Below are 16,911 nucleotides of genomic sequence, written 5' to 3'. Positions count from 1 at the left end.
TGGGCAGTCTCCATCTCCCTGGGGTGCTCAGGGTGCTCATCTCTAGCATTCTTAAAGCTGCATCCTTTGTGGTTGCTAAGCACTGAATTTAAATGTCAGGAGCTGAAGAAAGGGATTAGGAAGCCCACCTGAGGCAGAGATTATTAGGTGGCATTGTGCACAGCCAGTCCATTTTCAGTTTCTCTGCCAGGTTCCATGGCCTTGGCTGGCGTCTGTAGCAGGGTATTCTGGTTCTTTACGGGCAGAGGCCTAGGGACAGCCCACCCTGTTAATTCATTAAATGCTGTCTGTCATAAGTAGATAGGTAAGGTAAGGGTTAAGTTTCTTTTACCTGGAAAGGGTAACCAAACACCTGACCAGAGGACCAATCAGAGAACTGGATTGTTTAAAGTCAGGGGCGGGAATTTGTATACTCGGGGTCTTTTTTGTTTTCTCGGCTATGAGTAAACAAGTTTCCTTCTACCTCTCTCTTATCTCAAATATTCTACTAAAAGTCTGGAAGTACAAAGGAAAAGCAAAGTAATTCGGCTATGAAGAGCTTTGTGTTGTATGTACAGATGTGGATTGCTGTGTCTTGGTTGTTTTCTCGGCTGTGAGTAAACAAGGTTTCCTCCTAACTCCATCTTATCTTAAAGTTTCTTCTAAACATCTGTAAGTACAAAGGAAAACAAAGTAATTCGGCTATGATGAGCTTTGTGTTGTATTCACATGTATGTTGGTTTGTTGGACTGGTTTAATTGGGCTATCTTTTAAATCAGACTGTTTCTTCATATTTTCTTATAAGCAAGAGCCTGTATTGAGTTTCTTAATGCAAGATTATTGTTTTATATTTCCTTTTTTTTATATAAACTTTTCTTTTAAAACTTGTGGAAGTTTCTTTTCCTAGGGAGGCAAAGGGAAGGGAAAAGCCAGGCTGTGGGCTATTTTCCTATTGTTTTCAGGGAAAGAGCAGGCTACGGGGAAAGAGAAAAAGAATCATCTCTGTTCTCTTGTGGTTGAAGTTTTTCTCTAGTTACTGCTACGAGATCAGGGAGGGGGAATTTCCTTGTGTGCTAGCTGTGATTAGCTGTGAATGCATAGCCTCGGGGACGCTAGATTGCCTCTCCGGTTGCATTCAAAGAGTGAAGTCTAGTCTCGCACCGGCTAACCCAGGAAAGGGGGGGAAGCTGGGAGAGAAGAGAGGGAGACCCAGGGCTCTGGGTCTTGGGGGTCCCCCAGGGGACAGTTGGGGTGACTCGGGGGGCATACTAGGACCCCCAATAGTCCTAGTTGGTGGCAGCGAGAATATCCAAGTTGGTAGTGAGCTTGGGGGGAGTTTCAGGTAAGCCCCCAGATTTTGGACGCTAAAGTCCGGATCTGGGACAGGAGGCTATTACCACACCGTCAAGGGGACAGGAGTTCTCTGTAAAGAGTGGGCTGTCATTAAGGTGCAGGGAAGAGGAGTTTCTGCCTGGGTCCCCTTGGGAGGGGAGCATTGGGAACCTGCTGGGGGAAAAGGGGCTGCAGCTCTGGGAGGCAGGGCTCAGCCTAAGGAATCTTGCACATCCCGGGAGAAGGAGCAAAAAGCATGCAGAAGGGGTGTCCAGGAAAGGAGCTGGATCAATGTCTTCCTGTGGTTAGTAAGCACATAGAGAGCCCATTGTTGAAGATCAGTATGGAAAGGACTGGAGTAAATGACCCAAGTTTTTCCAGCAGACTGATCCTGTTTGAGACTCTGCCCTGGTTGCTCCCACCACTTCCCCTTCAGAAAAGTGAGCTGGCACAGCTCTGCATGGTGCAGAACACCAGGAAGGAAAATCTCTGCATCTGTCTTTTCAGTGTGTCTCTTCATTTTTTTTAAATGTTGAGAAAAGTGATTGTTATGCCTGGAACATCCTGTCATGGCAGGACTTTGCTACAAGTTTACTTTGTAGTCTTTGATAGGAGTAGTTTATTTTCAGAGGAGTACATTTTGCACAGAATTGCCCTCCACTGTAGTAAGCAAGGCATTATGAACTGCTGTTTGATCGCTTCCTTTCTGTCTACGAATGCTTTGAGAACACCCCCAGACATCCATGCCTGGCACATGTCAGTTAACAGAATGTATTTCACTCTTTGTTCTGGGAAAGCTGGAAACTGTCCAGGGCCAGCCTGCACGTCAAGTGCAGCTCTGTCTAGAAAAGTTATTAACATTTCCACTTTGTCACTGCCCTAGCCTGCTTTCTGCAATTACTCTGGGTCATAGCTGCATGGTTTTTTCATGAGAAAACATTTCTACCACCAGCCCTGTAGAACTCAGTTGGGCTATGGAAGGGTGAGCTGGTTTCCACACTTTCTTGTGTATCACAGAGAATATTGCCAGTAAAATTCTGCTCCCAGAACTATCTATTGGACATGAGGAGGAGGAGGATATGCAAATTGGGAGGAACCCAACATGGTTTTCAGGTACTAAGATTGGAGGTGCCCATAACTAGAAAAATCTTGCATCGTCTGATCCAGGGGTATTGGGATCTCCACCAAAGTGCTGCAGAAGTTAGATTTCAGGGCTCAGAATTGTATCTACATCTTAATAGCCATCTGGGTCTTGTGCCTGAAACAAACTGTTTTTGTGCTATTTCCATCAGGGGAAGGGAAAGGAAACCTGTGATTAGGTCCCTAGACTATATCTATTGGAGGTACAGTCCTAGATTATATACTGAAATCTAGGCTTTAGATTATCTACCTAGTTACTTACTTATTGCCCTAGTCTGATTGCTGTAGTATCTGAACATCAGGCAGGGAAGGATTACTATCCAATTGGGAAACTGAGGCACAAACAGATTATGTGACTTGCTCCAGGCCACACTGGAAGCCCCTGTGCCTGGATCCACTGATATGAAACAATCTCTCAGATGCCTACAGGGAGAAGTGACTGGCAGTGAAAATGAGCTATAGAAACCCCACCTGAATCCCTCTTTTAGCTTTTTAAAATGGAAAGTTTCCAGAATCGTTCAGAGCCATTTAGATGAGTAGGGTAATGGGGATGGCAATCAGAATGTTAGAATGAGGTCAGCTTGCAGAATCAGGCAGGCCCTAATTACCCAATTTCCTGTGAGCACGAATGCCAATCAGGAATGGCCCAGTCTGACTTATCTCATCCTCACCAGTAGTAAGAAAATCCTTAAACCCGCATTACAGCTGCTGTTTTACAGTTGCGGAGGTGTAGTGACCTTTCAATAATTGATGTGGAAATGACACTTTCTTAATTCCACCAAAGCTCAAAACCCACATTTACCCGAATTGTTCATTATTGTGGGTTGCTAAAAGGATGAAGTCTCCTGAATCATCACTGGCTCAGAGGCTGCCTTTTGTGATAAATGCAATATCAGATGTATCCGTAGGAGGGTGGGAAGGGAAGAAACCCAGCAAGTTTTAGTGTCATCTTTAGCATGTTTCAGAATGTTTATCATTGTCCTGGCTAAAGTCCGGCACTGGCTGGCATCTGTGCAATGGGTGGGAAACTCCAAATGAAGCAAGAGCCCAGTGTGTGAGAGGCTGGGTTTTGTGTGTAACGTCATAAGGCTTTACACGGGGCAATTCTTCCCCTCCCAATGTTTTCAAAGAAATGCTTAAGGCTTAAAATCTTGCTTTATAAACATTTTTAATCTTGCACAAGCACCAGGGTGTTGAGTGGGGCCCAGATCAAACCAGTTCTGGAATGGAGAGGGCAGATTAGGGTCCTCAGGTCCAACCACACCTGGCCTTGCTGGTTTTATTTTGGCTCAGATGCAGCCCTAGTGGGCAAAAGTCTTGTGAGGTCAGACAACTGATATAGTAAGATTTTTTTTTTCTTTTTCCAAAGTCAAAATCTTTGTAGAATGGCAGGAGCATTTTCATCACCATCAAGATCCATCAACCTTCAGTTGTGGGAAGATAGTGGGCTTTTTGTTTTGTTTTGTTTTTGCAGAGCTCGCTCTCCTGATGGTGATGCTGGAAAATTAACATTTGGCTTAGCTAAATCTTATTCTGCTGTGTCTCACCCCATTGCAACATCAGGGAAAAGGTTAGCTACCTCTCTGGCTGGGGAAGGGGTCTCCCTGCTTCCTTCCATCATTCATGAAGATGCTGCTTTGATAAATTCCATCTAGGCTGGTGTTTGAATCTATGAATCTCTCCGTAAGTTCTAATATATTCCTCTCTTCAGCACCTGGGCTTTCTTCCCTGTGTTCTTTAAAGGAACAGGATGCAGTGAGCTCATTCCTGTCTCATATGATGCATACGCTAAATCCGCACAGGCTTCCTGGAAAAGGCCTTAAAAACCACCTGAGAACAATCTTAGTGGATTTGTGGAAACCTGCCGAGTGCGGTGCTGAAAGAAAGGGGGTTATGAGCTTACTTCGCTTCCATTTGTTTGTTCACCTTGGAGCCAAGTTTAATTTGGCAAGGGGAATGTGCCAGGAGAGAGGATTTGTCCCCTGGCAGCACAAAGCCAGCAGAGTCTCCAGAGGCCGAGGTTGCTGTGGGGTATTTCAGAATGTAATAGCTCTCTTGACACGGCCCTGACGAGTGATGATAAACACCTGGCTTGTTGCGATTGCCACACAAAGTCCTGGAGACAGGGTGTGCAGCAGCTTTTCCTCCAGCATCAAATGATCAGTCACTAGGTCACAAGTGACAGGAGTTTTATGTTCTCAACCCTTGTCCCTAATGGATATTTGTCTCTATCACAAAAGCCATGTGGTCTGCCTGGCCTGTTAGCACCTTGGCAGAGCTGTGTGGAGCAGAGATCTCCAAAGACTGTTGCAGGGAAGCTCACTGGGTTTTAGGTTTTTCATGGCAATCCTGAATCTCAGCTTGGATTAGTGGAAAGGTTTGCTGAGATATGTGAACCTGGGCCTCATTCTGGGTCAAATGTGCACTTCCTTTCCCACTTGTGGCAGAGGTAGGGTTCTTTGTTTAAGATATTGAGTGGGAACCATGCAAAACTCCAGGACTTGGGTGGAGTTTGTACTTTGAGTCATTTGAAACATAAAGTCCAACTCAGGTGGTAGAAACCCATATAAACAAAAGCCAAAATATAAGTGTGGGCCAGAAACCTTGGTTAGACAATAGCTATGGATTGGGTAAAGGGTTTTATTTGAACCTGCCACCCTGCATGCCCTTATTCTGCCCTTCCTGCCATCCAGAGAGAGGGCATCTGGAGACAGTGTCACTGCGGAGAGCACACAGGGCATTGCTGTGGGTAGCGGGTCTCTCACCTTCCTCTGCTGTGTTTGCACTGAGGGTGGGTATTGGTTATACCTGAACCTCTCCTAAGGGGGCACCGTAGTGTTTCAGAGCCATGAGAACAAAAGCAGGGAAGTGCAGGAGCAACTGGAGAATTGACAAATCTGCTGGTTTGCAAATAGCTCCGATAGATTAGAGCTCACTCAAGCCCTGGACTGGTGTTTACTGATCAGATCTGCACTCGCCAGGTGTATTATTTTCTGGGTGAGAAATATATCAAAGCTGCAAATCAGAGAGTGTGCAGGAAGGGAATGCGGCTGGAAGCTCCCACTGATCTAGTGTTTGCGCTCAGCTACCTCTGCTGGCATGGCTCTTGGAAAGTCTCTGGCTGTGACTTAAAGCATCTCCCCCACTGAGATCTCATGCAAAAGGAGGGGCAGGGCTGACAACAGCCCCACCTGCCCTCCTACGCAGTATCCTCCCCCGTCCCCACAGGTATGGGGCCGATGCAGCTCTGTGCTGTTCCTTGACTCCTCTGCACTGGGTGAGCTGCAGCAGCAGCCCTGGTGCTGTTCCACCCTGAAAGGGGCGGGGAAAGGGAAAGGAGTGCAGATGCTCCCCTCACCTCTCTACAGGCTGGAGCAGCGGTGGTGCTCCTCAGGAGCTGAGGCACAGTAGGGCTGGTGTAGCTGCAATGCCCAGCTCCCGTGAGGTCTGTAACTTTGCCACAATGTCACCCGACACAAATATCTTTTCCCAATGCAAATGATATCGTTGGTTGTCCCGGCGTGGCCAGGCCTGAGAATTCCCCCAGGGATGTAGTCAGAATGCGTTCTCATTTCCTGGGCTGTTGTAGCCCGTGCGGTGAGCACTACTCCTGACCCTCAGCTTCATTGGCTTTCTCCTTGTCTCTGAAAGACTTTACCTGCCTTTCCTTCATCTATTCCCCTTTAGTCCCACAGCCTGGCCATTACTATTGCCAAGTCACTGGCGGTGTGGAGGGGTCTGACTCCAGAGGCTTGTTACTATTAATGTTGTTTCTCTTTCCTGGGACTGTTTTTTATTGTTAGCATGGCTCCTCAGTCAGGGCAAACTGTCTCTCCTCGCCTGGAGACTTGGCACTATCTGTCCAGCGCTCTGACATCTCCATTACAAACCGTCCACGAAATGCAGCCAGAACGGCAGATTTCTTTAATCAGGCCATTACATGGCTCTTCCCATTGTTATCCATATGCGTTAATGGGTCGTACATTAGCCAAGGGGTCAACAGAGAATAGGCTGCAGAACTGAGTGGAAGACAAATAAATTAAACATCCAAGCAGGGATCAACCCTCCCAGTCCTCCCGCACCTGCCCAAAGCCATGAAAATGGGCATCTGTGTTAGTCCCATTATCAGTGATAAACAGAAACGTTGTTATAAAGTCAGTGGAGAAAAGTGGCCAAGGTGACAAACTGGCTCAGCTGCTCGCTTGGCACTGTGGCTGAACTCTCCTTTCACAGAGCGGCAGAGTCCTACAGCATAGATGAGTGGTATGTACAGCGAGAGAGACATTGTACTAATTAGCTGGGGGTTTGAAACATAGTGAGTGCCCTTACAGGCTGCAGGACCCTCTTAATGTCATGTACTGTTTAGAATGAAATGACCCCGTGGACAGCCAGTCCCACTCTAGCCATGAGTACAGAAGTAGCATAGTAAAATAAACCTATCCCTCCACAGGAGCCATCCTATCTCTGCTCCATCCCCAAGTTCCTGAGATGGGCATTGCAGTCTGGCCTGTGAGCTACCAGAGTCCGTCTCCAAGACCATGGCAGTAGAGTGGGCTCCAGAGTCAAGGACCCCACCCCATAAATGGTGGGCCAGCACCTCCCTCTCTCCTATGTGGAGGATGCTCCATCTCAAGCCCCTCTGTGGACTCTGTCCGTGGATTATGGCACAGAGAGGAAAGTGTATCTCATATAACTAACTGCTGGGTTTCCACGTGGTTGCACCATTCTTAACCAGCACTGCTGAGTAAAGGGCTCTTGGGCACAAAAGCTGCCTGGCCATCCAGCAGCAGTGCAGGGTCTGACAGTGTCGCCCACGCTGCACGCCTGTGCCACGAAGGGCCGTCCCAACCCCCAACTCAGAGGCACTGATATAAGTCCTGGTGACTGCTCTGGCTGCTTCTCCCAACTCACCGTTACCTGAGTCTCATCTGGATTGAATCCCATCCACGTGCCAAGCTCATCTAAATGCTGGGTTACACAGTCTGCTGGACCAGACAAGTCAGGTCATGTCCCGTCACTGTGCCTCCCAGCATCCTCCTATAGGGAAGGTGGCAAAGCAGCCCCCCATGACACCTAAAAGCAGAGGAGCAATTCCCCAGTAACCCTCTGAGCCCTCTCAGAACCAGAAGTTTTATTGGCATGAATGGCCAGCCAGGGGAGAGTGAGTGAAGCAGCTTATTCCACAAGGGGGCTGATAAAACCTCCACCACTCCCCTGCCACACTCTGGTGTTACTTGTCTGTTCAGTTACTGTTTTATGCAACATCCTTTGCAATGGCATCTAAGTGCAGCCAGCACAACAAATGCAGCAACCATGAACAATCGCAGAGGAAACCGGTTGAAATGTACAAACTATAGCCCTTTCTATGCAGGCAAAATGATGTGTTTTCCACTCCAGTTAGCTTAATGAACACTCCTCCCCACAACACCTCAGACACATGAGTTATCACCTTTAAGATCATCTGAGCTGGCCATGAGTGCAGCCTTGCTGGATGCTCAGAGGGGTTTCAGTCAAGTTAAGCCAACTGGATTGGAATCAACACCATTTCTTCCCATAGGCAAGTCAGGCACAGGGTTTAATCAAAAGCCTTCAGAGTCCAGCATGCAGTGCATGGTACCCGAGGTGCCCTGATGCAGGGCTCTGGAAGGCTGCTGGGTGTGGGGAGAGTGACTCATGCAGGCAGCAGTGTCTGCTGGGAATGTCATACTGCTTCTGCGGTGCATACGCACACGCTTTTGCTGGCCTGGCTACGGCCAAGCCCCAGCAACCAGAATTCCATTTATCGAGACTCTGCTCCTTACTGTTGCTTTTCAGATATGTCTCCTGCCCTCGCTTTCCCTCGTCCACACAGTGAGCCAGATCTCCATCTGGCGTAAATCGATGTTGAATTTAATAGGGCAGTGGTGATTTACACCAGCTGGGGATCTGACCCTGTTAATGTCAGTGGAGTTGTGGCTGATTTGCACCAGCTGGGTATCTGGGCCCTTTGCATCCCATCCCTAAAACATCATAGAATCGTAGGACTGGAAGGGACCTCGAGAGGTCATCCAGGCCAGTCCCCTGCACTCATGGCAGGACTAATTATCTAGACCATCCCTGACAGGTGTTTGTCCAATCTGCTCTTAAAAATCTCCAATGATGGAGATTTTACCACCTCCCTAGGCAATTTATTCCAGCGCTTAACCACTCTGACTGGAAATGTTTTCTAATGTCCCAACCAAACCTCCCTTGCTGCAATTTAAGCCCATTGCCTCTTGTCTTAATTTTATGAACTTGTGCGGATGGGGGGCAGAGTGGTAGATGTGGTATATCTTGACTTTAGTAAGGTTTTTTATGCTATCTCACATGACTCTCTCATAAACAAGCTAGGAAAATACATCCTAGATGGAGCTGCTGTAAGGTGGGTGCATAAATGGTTGGAAAACAGTAGTTATTAGTGGTTCATAGTCAAGCTGGAAGGGCATATCGAGTGGGGTCCCACACTGATCAGTTCTGGATCTGGTTCTATTCAATATCTTCATCAGTGATTTGATAATGATATAGACAGTACGCTTATAAAGTTTGCTGACAATACCAAGGTAGGAGGGGTTGCAAGTGCAAGTGAAATTCAGTAAGGACAAATGCAAACTACTCCACTTAAAAAGGAACAATCAGTTACACACATACAAAATGGGAAATGACTGCTTAGGAAGGAGTACTGCAGGAAGGGATCTGGGGGTCAGAGTGGATCACAAGCTAAATATGAGTCAGCAGAGTAACGCTGTTGCAAAAAAAAGGGAACATTGTTCTGGGGTGTATTAGCAGGCGTGTTGTGAGCAAGGCATGAGACTTAATTCTTCCTCTCTACTCTGCGCTGATACAGCCTCAAGTGGAGTATTGTGTCCAGTTCTGGGTGCCATTTTTCAGGAAAAATATGGACTCATTGGAAAAAGTCCAGAGAAGAGCAACAAAAATGATGAAAGGTCTAGAAAACATGACCTGTGGGAGATGATTGAAAAAACTGGATTTGTTTAGTTTGCAGAAGAGAAATAGTACAGTAATCTGCCTGACCTTCCCTAGATATGGGGGATTAAGGAAAAGTTATGTACACAAAGCAGATGTTTCACTGGGCAGCAGCTTCTCAGAGCTTTCCCTGCTTTCTTGGTTCTCAGTGGGATTTCCATCTCCCACTTGCTGTCTCTGCTCTTAATTAGCCTGCATTCCCTCTAATAGACTGGTAGCGAGGTGTTTGGTTCCCCAAGCACGTTCTCATTTCCCTTAATTGTTTCTCACATGCACTGATTAGAAGGGAAATGTGAGGCGTGCGTGTTCCTGAGTAACTCCTGATACCTCAGGGCTCTTAATTAACAATTATTAATTCAGTACATTGTTGGTGAGGTGCGCTGCAGGAACTGCAGGGGTATAAGGCAGGTGGCTGGGAAGCCTGGTGTTTCCACCACTGAACAAAGTGTTGCAGCTCTGCATACTTCGTTCTGATGTAATTATCCACTGCCATTACAGAAACACCAAGTACAGCTTGAAATACCCAATTGCTGCCCACCATTCCCCTCACCCCATCCCAGCCAGGTTGCCTATCGAGTTAAGATGAACTCAGTGTATGCAGAGGCTTCTGAGCATGCATGACAATGAAAGCAGCAAAACAATCGGCTTTAAGACAGCTGTTCTCATTCGTCAAGTGCCCTGTCTAAGGAACAGACATTGCCTTTGAACTTTCAGTGCTGCTCCATGAGTTTTCACAGGTGGTTTGAGCAGCGTAGGGTGTTAAATCAGCCTGACTGGTAGATGCTTGAGGTGCACTCTCTATTAATATGTTTCTCTTGGATTTACATCTCAAAATTCCTGCTCTTATCCCTGGACAGGTCACAGTTTGTTCCATTTTCATTGTAACTCCCTCACACCAGTGGCATGAACTGACAGGATGCTGCTGTGAGACGAGAATCAGAGCCAGCCTGATTCCAGGGAAGTGAAGGAAGAAGGTTGTGAATAACAAGCCTGGCCTCTGGGATGGTACCACTGGGTTTAGGCTTCTCCCAGGAATACGTGGAATGACTTTGCCACAGTGCTCTAGAAATACCACTCTATCAGTGCTCTCAAAACCTGCCCAGATTAGCACCATTGTTTTGCTGCTCCACCATGTGCTGTTAATCCAGAGCTCATTGCAATAGGGATTTAGCATTAAGGAAAGGTTAAAAGTGATGGAATCTTATTAGACAGTTCCCGCTTGCATAAGGCAGAAAAAGTAACTCCAAGTCCAGTCACCTCTGAATCATCTGGGTTTTCCCTGAATCTTTGCCATGTGGCCTTCTAGGTTACCTGGACACTACTGAATTATACTGTTATTACATGACCAATGAAGTGCCATTCCTGGGATTTAATAATAATAACAACAACTTTTTCAAACAACAGAAACAAACAAAGCTAACATTCAAAGAGTGAGTCATGGATCTCAATTTTATCCCATGGGAATGTCACATGGCCTGTTCTATGGAATATGGTAGAATTTAACTGCCATTTTACCACTCTAGTGTACATGCTATGTGTGCGCATGCATGTAAACAAGCACAATACTGACAGTGTCGCTTCCTATGGCCTCTCTTAAACATTAAACTGGCTGAAATAATTACCTTTTATGTGCTGAAGTTCAGATGCTGTACAAAAGACGGATTACATACCAAGGTGACTGCACACTGCTGTTTTTATTTATAATTTATGAAGTGGAAAAAGCCTGCTTAGCACGACACAGAACAGGCTGAAAAGAGAAAAGAAAATTGCTTAACAAATCAATAGGCACAACGCATGGAAAAAAGTACCAAACAAATTAGGATTTCTGTGAGGATTTTTTTGTGAATGTTAATTTGCTTATTCAGGATATGTCAATTGAGTAAAGTTGATGTGCCATTTAAGGAATATTTTTCAGTGTGAAAAGTAATAGCAGTATGAAGAGTATCTCAGAAATTATTTAACGTTTATTCAGATATGTTCTTAGAACAGTCTCCAGAGAGAGAATCTGAGGCATGAAGTAGAGAGTAGCTGGTGTATATTAATAACTTAGTAACATTTCCCCAACCTCAAACAATGTGTGCATTATAGAGCAACAGCTTTTATCTCATTTTAATAAGGTTTACTGTTTTCCCTCTTAGGGTATATCATAGCATTCCTTCCCAGATCTGGACCTTAGAATTCAGAAAATGAGATACTAGCATGAATCCTCTAAGCTTAATTACCAGTTTAGATCTGATAGTCACTCCACCACCCAAAATATTTGTTTTGGGACACTCTGATCCCAACCTTCCTGGGGACCCCAAGAACCCAACCCTTGGTTCTAAACAGGAGAAAGAAACCATTCCCCTCCATTCCCCCCCCGACTTCCCTCCTGGGCTACCCTGAGAACTACTGATCCAAACTCTTAAATCACAACACAGAGAAGCATGTCCTTCCCTTCCACAAAGAGGCAAACAGATTCAAGAAACAAGAGAGAGATCCACCTCTCCCCCCCCCATCTCCCCCACCAACCTGGTGAGTTTAAACCCAATACCCTGGGATTAAACAAGGGAAACAAGGGAAAAAATCAATCAGGTTCTCTTAAAAGAAATCTTTAATAAAAGAAAGGAAAAAGTAAAGAATTATCTCTGTAACTTCAAGATGTAAATATACAGGGTCCTATAGCTACAGACCATGAGAGAAACTTTCCCATACCAATACAAATCAAAATATTCCCAGCAACTACCCATATAAAAGTTAACCAGCCAGATCCACATTGCAAATAGAGAAAACCAATAAAAAGACAAAACCCGCCTGTTCTTACTTACTATTTGAACAGAAACTTAGAGAGCCTGTAGTAATGTCTGGTCCTCTCCAGAACCCCCAAGAGAAGAAACACAACGGACAAAGAACACACACAAAAGCTTCCCTCCACCCAGATTTAAAGTATCTTTGTCTCCGATTGGTCCTCTGGTCAGGTGTTCCAGTTCCCTGCTTGTAACCCTTTACAGGTAAAAGAGACATTAACCCTTAACAATCTGTTTATGACAGGGTAGCTGCAAGATCTTACGTACAAAGCAGCAGAAAGCAGGCCTAGAAAGAAATCCAAATATTTCCAAAGTATCTCACGTGAGGCAGCCATCTTGTTATGTCAAGATGAACATTGTACTTATCTGTCCTGGGACCAGCACAGCTACAACAACACTGCATACAGTACATCATTGTGCTTATCTTTCTGTTTACCCCTTCGTTTCCAGAAGGGGACGCTAAGCAGAACTGCACAGAGTTTGCAGGTTTCAGTTTGAAAGAGAGATTTATCTGGCGCTTGGCTTGTGAGGGAATGGCTGTGAACAGCCCCCTCATGCTTACGAGGACATTCAAGTCTGATTAACTCAGGCATCCTGGGAAGCAAGTCTTGTACCTTGCGGTGTTGTTATGCAAGGGCGCATGTACTAGAAAGGATGTTTGAAAGAGGAACTGAAATATGGGAAGAAAGATGCCTTGTAGTTAAGGCGCTGCATGTGGAGTTATAAGGTTGGCTTCAATTGAGGAAGTCACGTAGGCCTGAAAAAAGCGGCAAAGAGTCCTGTGGCACCTTATAGACTAACAGACGTATTGGAGCATGAGCTTTTGTCGGTGAATACCCACTTCATCAGATGCATGTAGGCCTGATAGTTAAAGGTATTTAGATGTGTTGCCGTTTGGTGTTGCAACGCCTAACTGACATAGCCTAAGTCTCACTGAAAGGATCTTGTCACAGATCCTAACAAGTGCCCCTTCCTAGTTCGCTGTGAAGGGAACCCAGGCCTCTGTGTTCTGGATCCCCTGAGCAGAGTTAAAATTCCACAGCTTGAACGGAGTCCAGCCACTGCCCCCATCTTGAGGTCCCTCCACACACTCAGAGTGCACGCCCTGATGTTTGGAGCTCTTTCTCAGAGTCAAAAACAAGGGAGAAAGAAATGTGCACAGAGAAGAATGGAGAGATCCTCTTAACTGTGCTTTGCTAATTGTCCACACTGTATCTTGGACCCAGCACTTCTACCTGGTCTGAGTCATTTCTTCCCTTTCCTTTTGCATTCACTTTCTGGCCACAGATTATGGAAAAGCCTAGTCTAGTATCCCTTTACAGCAATGATAAGTCCCTGTGGGACTTTGTCCGACTCTTCCCTTTTCTGTCCATTCCAGCGCAGCTTTGCTGTTTTCCTGCCAACTTGCTGTCACAGACGCATAGATATTTGTCAGTTATGAAAGGATGTGGTCTGCATTTTGCCTCCTTATGGATTTTAATCATTAAGATGGAATCCCTGTTGTTGCATATAAATAATTGTCATTGAAAATATATGTCAGTTTTATTTGCTGTGGGAGACTACAGCACTATGCCCTCCAGGGCTGTGGGGACTGCAATCATTGTTGAGCTTGAATAAAACAATCCTGAATTTGAAGGGATTGATTGTGAGCTCATCAGCTTCCATAAACACATCTGTTAGTTCAGTCTTCTGAAGCTCTTCAACTGTGCAAGAAAATGCTATTTTAGCCTTTGCTAGCAGCAACTACTAGATCATTACAATTGCAATTCAACCCCCCTGTCTTCGCTCACTCTGAACTTTCAGAAAATAATTTCCTTTGGGCTTGACATTTTCCTTGCTTAGTCTCTGCCCAAAGGCAGAATCTCTTTGGAAGGTTTGAGCCAACTGCACTTGTATCGTTGAGTTGCTGTCTGTATGGTATGCTGAAGCAGGGCAATGGAATAGATGACCCCTTGAGGCTCTTCAGCCCTACGTTTCTATGATTCTGTGGTTCTGTTCTATGATTCCTTGAAATCAATGGGACCATTCATAGTGCAAAAAGGACATGCCCAAGTCTTTGCAGGATTGAGGCTGTAGTGTGCAGCTAGCTGTGCTGAAGGTAAACGATGACTTTGCTAGATTTGAAAATTAGTGGTTTTAAATTAAGAAAAGTGTGAACCATCTGAAAAAGCCATAGGAGCACAACTGTCCTCTACCGGACAGAGTTAGACTTGCTCAGCTGTGTGTCATAGATTCTATACGGATATTAGAAAGGAACTTCTTCAGTAACTCAAAGGGAACAGGGCCTGGGCTGGTGGAGGGAGGCCTGGGTCTGACACTGGGTGTCTCTGTGATATTCCAAGCAACTATACAATGTGTGGTATAGTGACAGGTTGCCACTGGCTTGCTATAGTATCTTCTCTAGCTGATTCCAGTGCCATGTTCCTCCCTAGTCTCCATGGCACAGCTCAGTGCTCCCAGAGCTCAGGTCCTTGCCACTGAGCTGGAACAGTAACTTGAGCACTGACACGTACATATGAATAACATGCAGCCTGCTTTTCTGTAAAAAGCAACAGAGAGTCCTGTGGCACCTTATAGACTAGCGGACGTATTGGAGCATAAGCTTTTGTGGGTGCAGCTGCATCCAACAAAGTGCACATTCACCCACGAAAGCTTATGCTCCAATACCTCTGTTAGTCTTTAAGGTGCCACAGGACTCTTTGTTGCTTTTTACAGATCCAGACTAACACGACTACCCCTCTGATACCTGCTTTTCTTTAGCATTCCTATCTGCTGTGCTGTGCAGAGCTGAGGAAGGCTCCTGAGAAAGGCTCTGGGACACTTTGCTTCTCTCCAATTCCCTTTCCTCCCACTCTCCCAAGCCTTTTCAAGCTCCACATTTGCCCCCAGTGCAGAGGCCTACTTAATCCTTTTAAAACACAAACGCACAAGCAGTGATTCTTCCCAGACTGAATGGTGCCGCCCTTTGCAGCTGGCACACATGCCCCTCTGTAAGCACTGGGGGTTAGATCAAAGAGTGGTGTCTCCACTAGATGTGAGGCTACAGGGAAAACTGCAGGAAGTGCCATAGTCTGGAGGTGGTGCTTCTTTCCAACATTTAAAATATGCGTGGGTTTGCTGCAGCGCCAACTATAAATACAGGTTTTAAAATATAAAGCACTCCGTGGAGGTGAAATTAAACCTAATTATAGCAATCAGTTTTATTCTACTCTGTATTCTTTATGAATGGGTTTCATCATGTTGTAACTAATGAGCTCTGCCATATTACTCCTGAACAGCAATTTATTTTAAAGTACTTTCTATCGAAAAAATCATTTCCAGATCACATGACCTTGCATTTGCAGATTTTTCCCTATCTTTGTTTAGTGTGCCACTGTTATACATACGACCATCTGCCCCATTTATTTTCTTTCTTGGTCACCGCTAAAATCTTTACCATTGTTATTTGTGAGTAATTAATGTTTCTGTGGTATTCGTAGTGTTCTCTCCACCAGGTGCAGGGAATAACAAGATAATGGCAATTAAGCAAAAGGTAAAACTATTAATGGCAACCATAATTTCAAGGTGAAAACAAGAACGTTTATTTATAGCCTTTACCTGAGCATTTACACTATAATGTACCTCAAAACATGAATGTGAGGTAGGCAGACTCTCGTTCCATGCTCAGAAAACATTCAGGTCAGAAGGTCGGGATTTGTTTTGATTTTTTTTGCCTGTTTTCATCTGGATGAATTCTTTCCAGAACCTTCCCTCAGCATGTGACCGTGTCCATCTTATTCTGAGGTCAGTGAAGGCAGTGGGGGGGTTGAAAGTTGCATGTGAGGAACAATTTATGTATTCAGGGAAGGGTGAAATCCTTCTTTGCTTGGTGGGGAAAGAGTAAATAGGTCTCGCCAGGAGGATGATCCAGGATGTTCTTCCACCCCATTCCACCCTTTCCATGGTAAACAATGGGTTTGCTTTCTGTACCTATGGGTAGACATGGGTTGGGAATGGAAGGTGGTCAGATGTAGCTGTTTGTGATCTTCTGGCTTGTTTTGTGTGATTCTATTTTCTTTTCTCCTCTCTTGTCAGTTGGCAGGAAGCAGTTCATGAAATTTGAGTGGGCTAACAATGCTGCAGATGTACTGGGCTGTGATTTTGAGGAGCTCACAACAGCAGTCTTCAAGCACCATCTGAAACAGATAATAGAACAGGTCACATCTGGAACGAGTCGGCTGAGCAAAGATGAGGAACAAAGTGCTGGTATCAGACTTTTCCACCCTTTCCTATAAGTGTCATTGATGTGTATTGTTCTTGACTTGACCAAGGAATAGTTAGAGTGTTTGCGGCGTGTTCTCCAGAGATATACATCACCCATCTCTCACCTGTGCTGTGATCCTTTAAACATAGTTAAAGATTTTTTTAAAGATAATTAATGTAATTGTCCCCAATTTATAATACTGATCATACATGTGACTTCAGAGCATCTTAAGATAATTAATCCTACAATCCTACTACAAGGAAAGTCAAGAAACATGGTCTAAAAATCAATCTTTGCAAAGCGAAGACACATTTGTCAGAGAGACCCTGTTCCAATGAGACCCTGCTGCATTTTGCAAGTGAGATCCTGCTGGAGCATGGCTATCATGGGCACACAGAACTTCTCCTCTCCTCCTGTAAATTAGGGTGA

At 45.2% G+C, this 16,911-nt stretch overlaps 1 protein-coding gene across 1 annotated transcript in view; it reads left to right on the top strand.

Annotated features, from left to right (window-relative positions):
• MYO18B (myosin XVIIIB) overlaps positions 1 to 16,911 on the top strand; it is a 193,889-nt gene that overhangs the window by 48,927 nt on the left and 128,051 nt on the right. The window contains exon 13 of the mRNA XM_075060087.1: positions 16,314 to 16,484. Coding sequence (XP_074916188.1) covers positions 16,314 to 16,484 — 171 coding nt within the window. The remainder of the gene's footprint in view (positions 1 to 16,313; positions 16,485 to 16,911) is intronic.

Source organism: Chelonoidis abingdonii, chromosome 22 (assembly GCF_003597395.2).
Source record: "Chelonoidis abingdonii isolate Lonesome George chromosome 22, CheloAbing_2.0, whole genome shotgun sequence".
In the NCBI taxonomy this organism is placed as follows: Eukaryota; Metazoa; Chordata; order Testudines; family Testudinidae; genus Chelonoidis; species Chelonoidis abingdonii.
The sequence above is the reverse complement of the archived record's forward strand: the minus strand, read 5'-3'. Positions and strand labels throughout refer to the sequence as shown.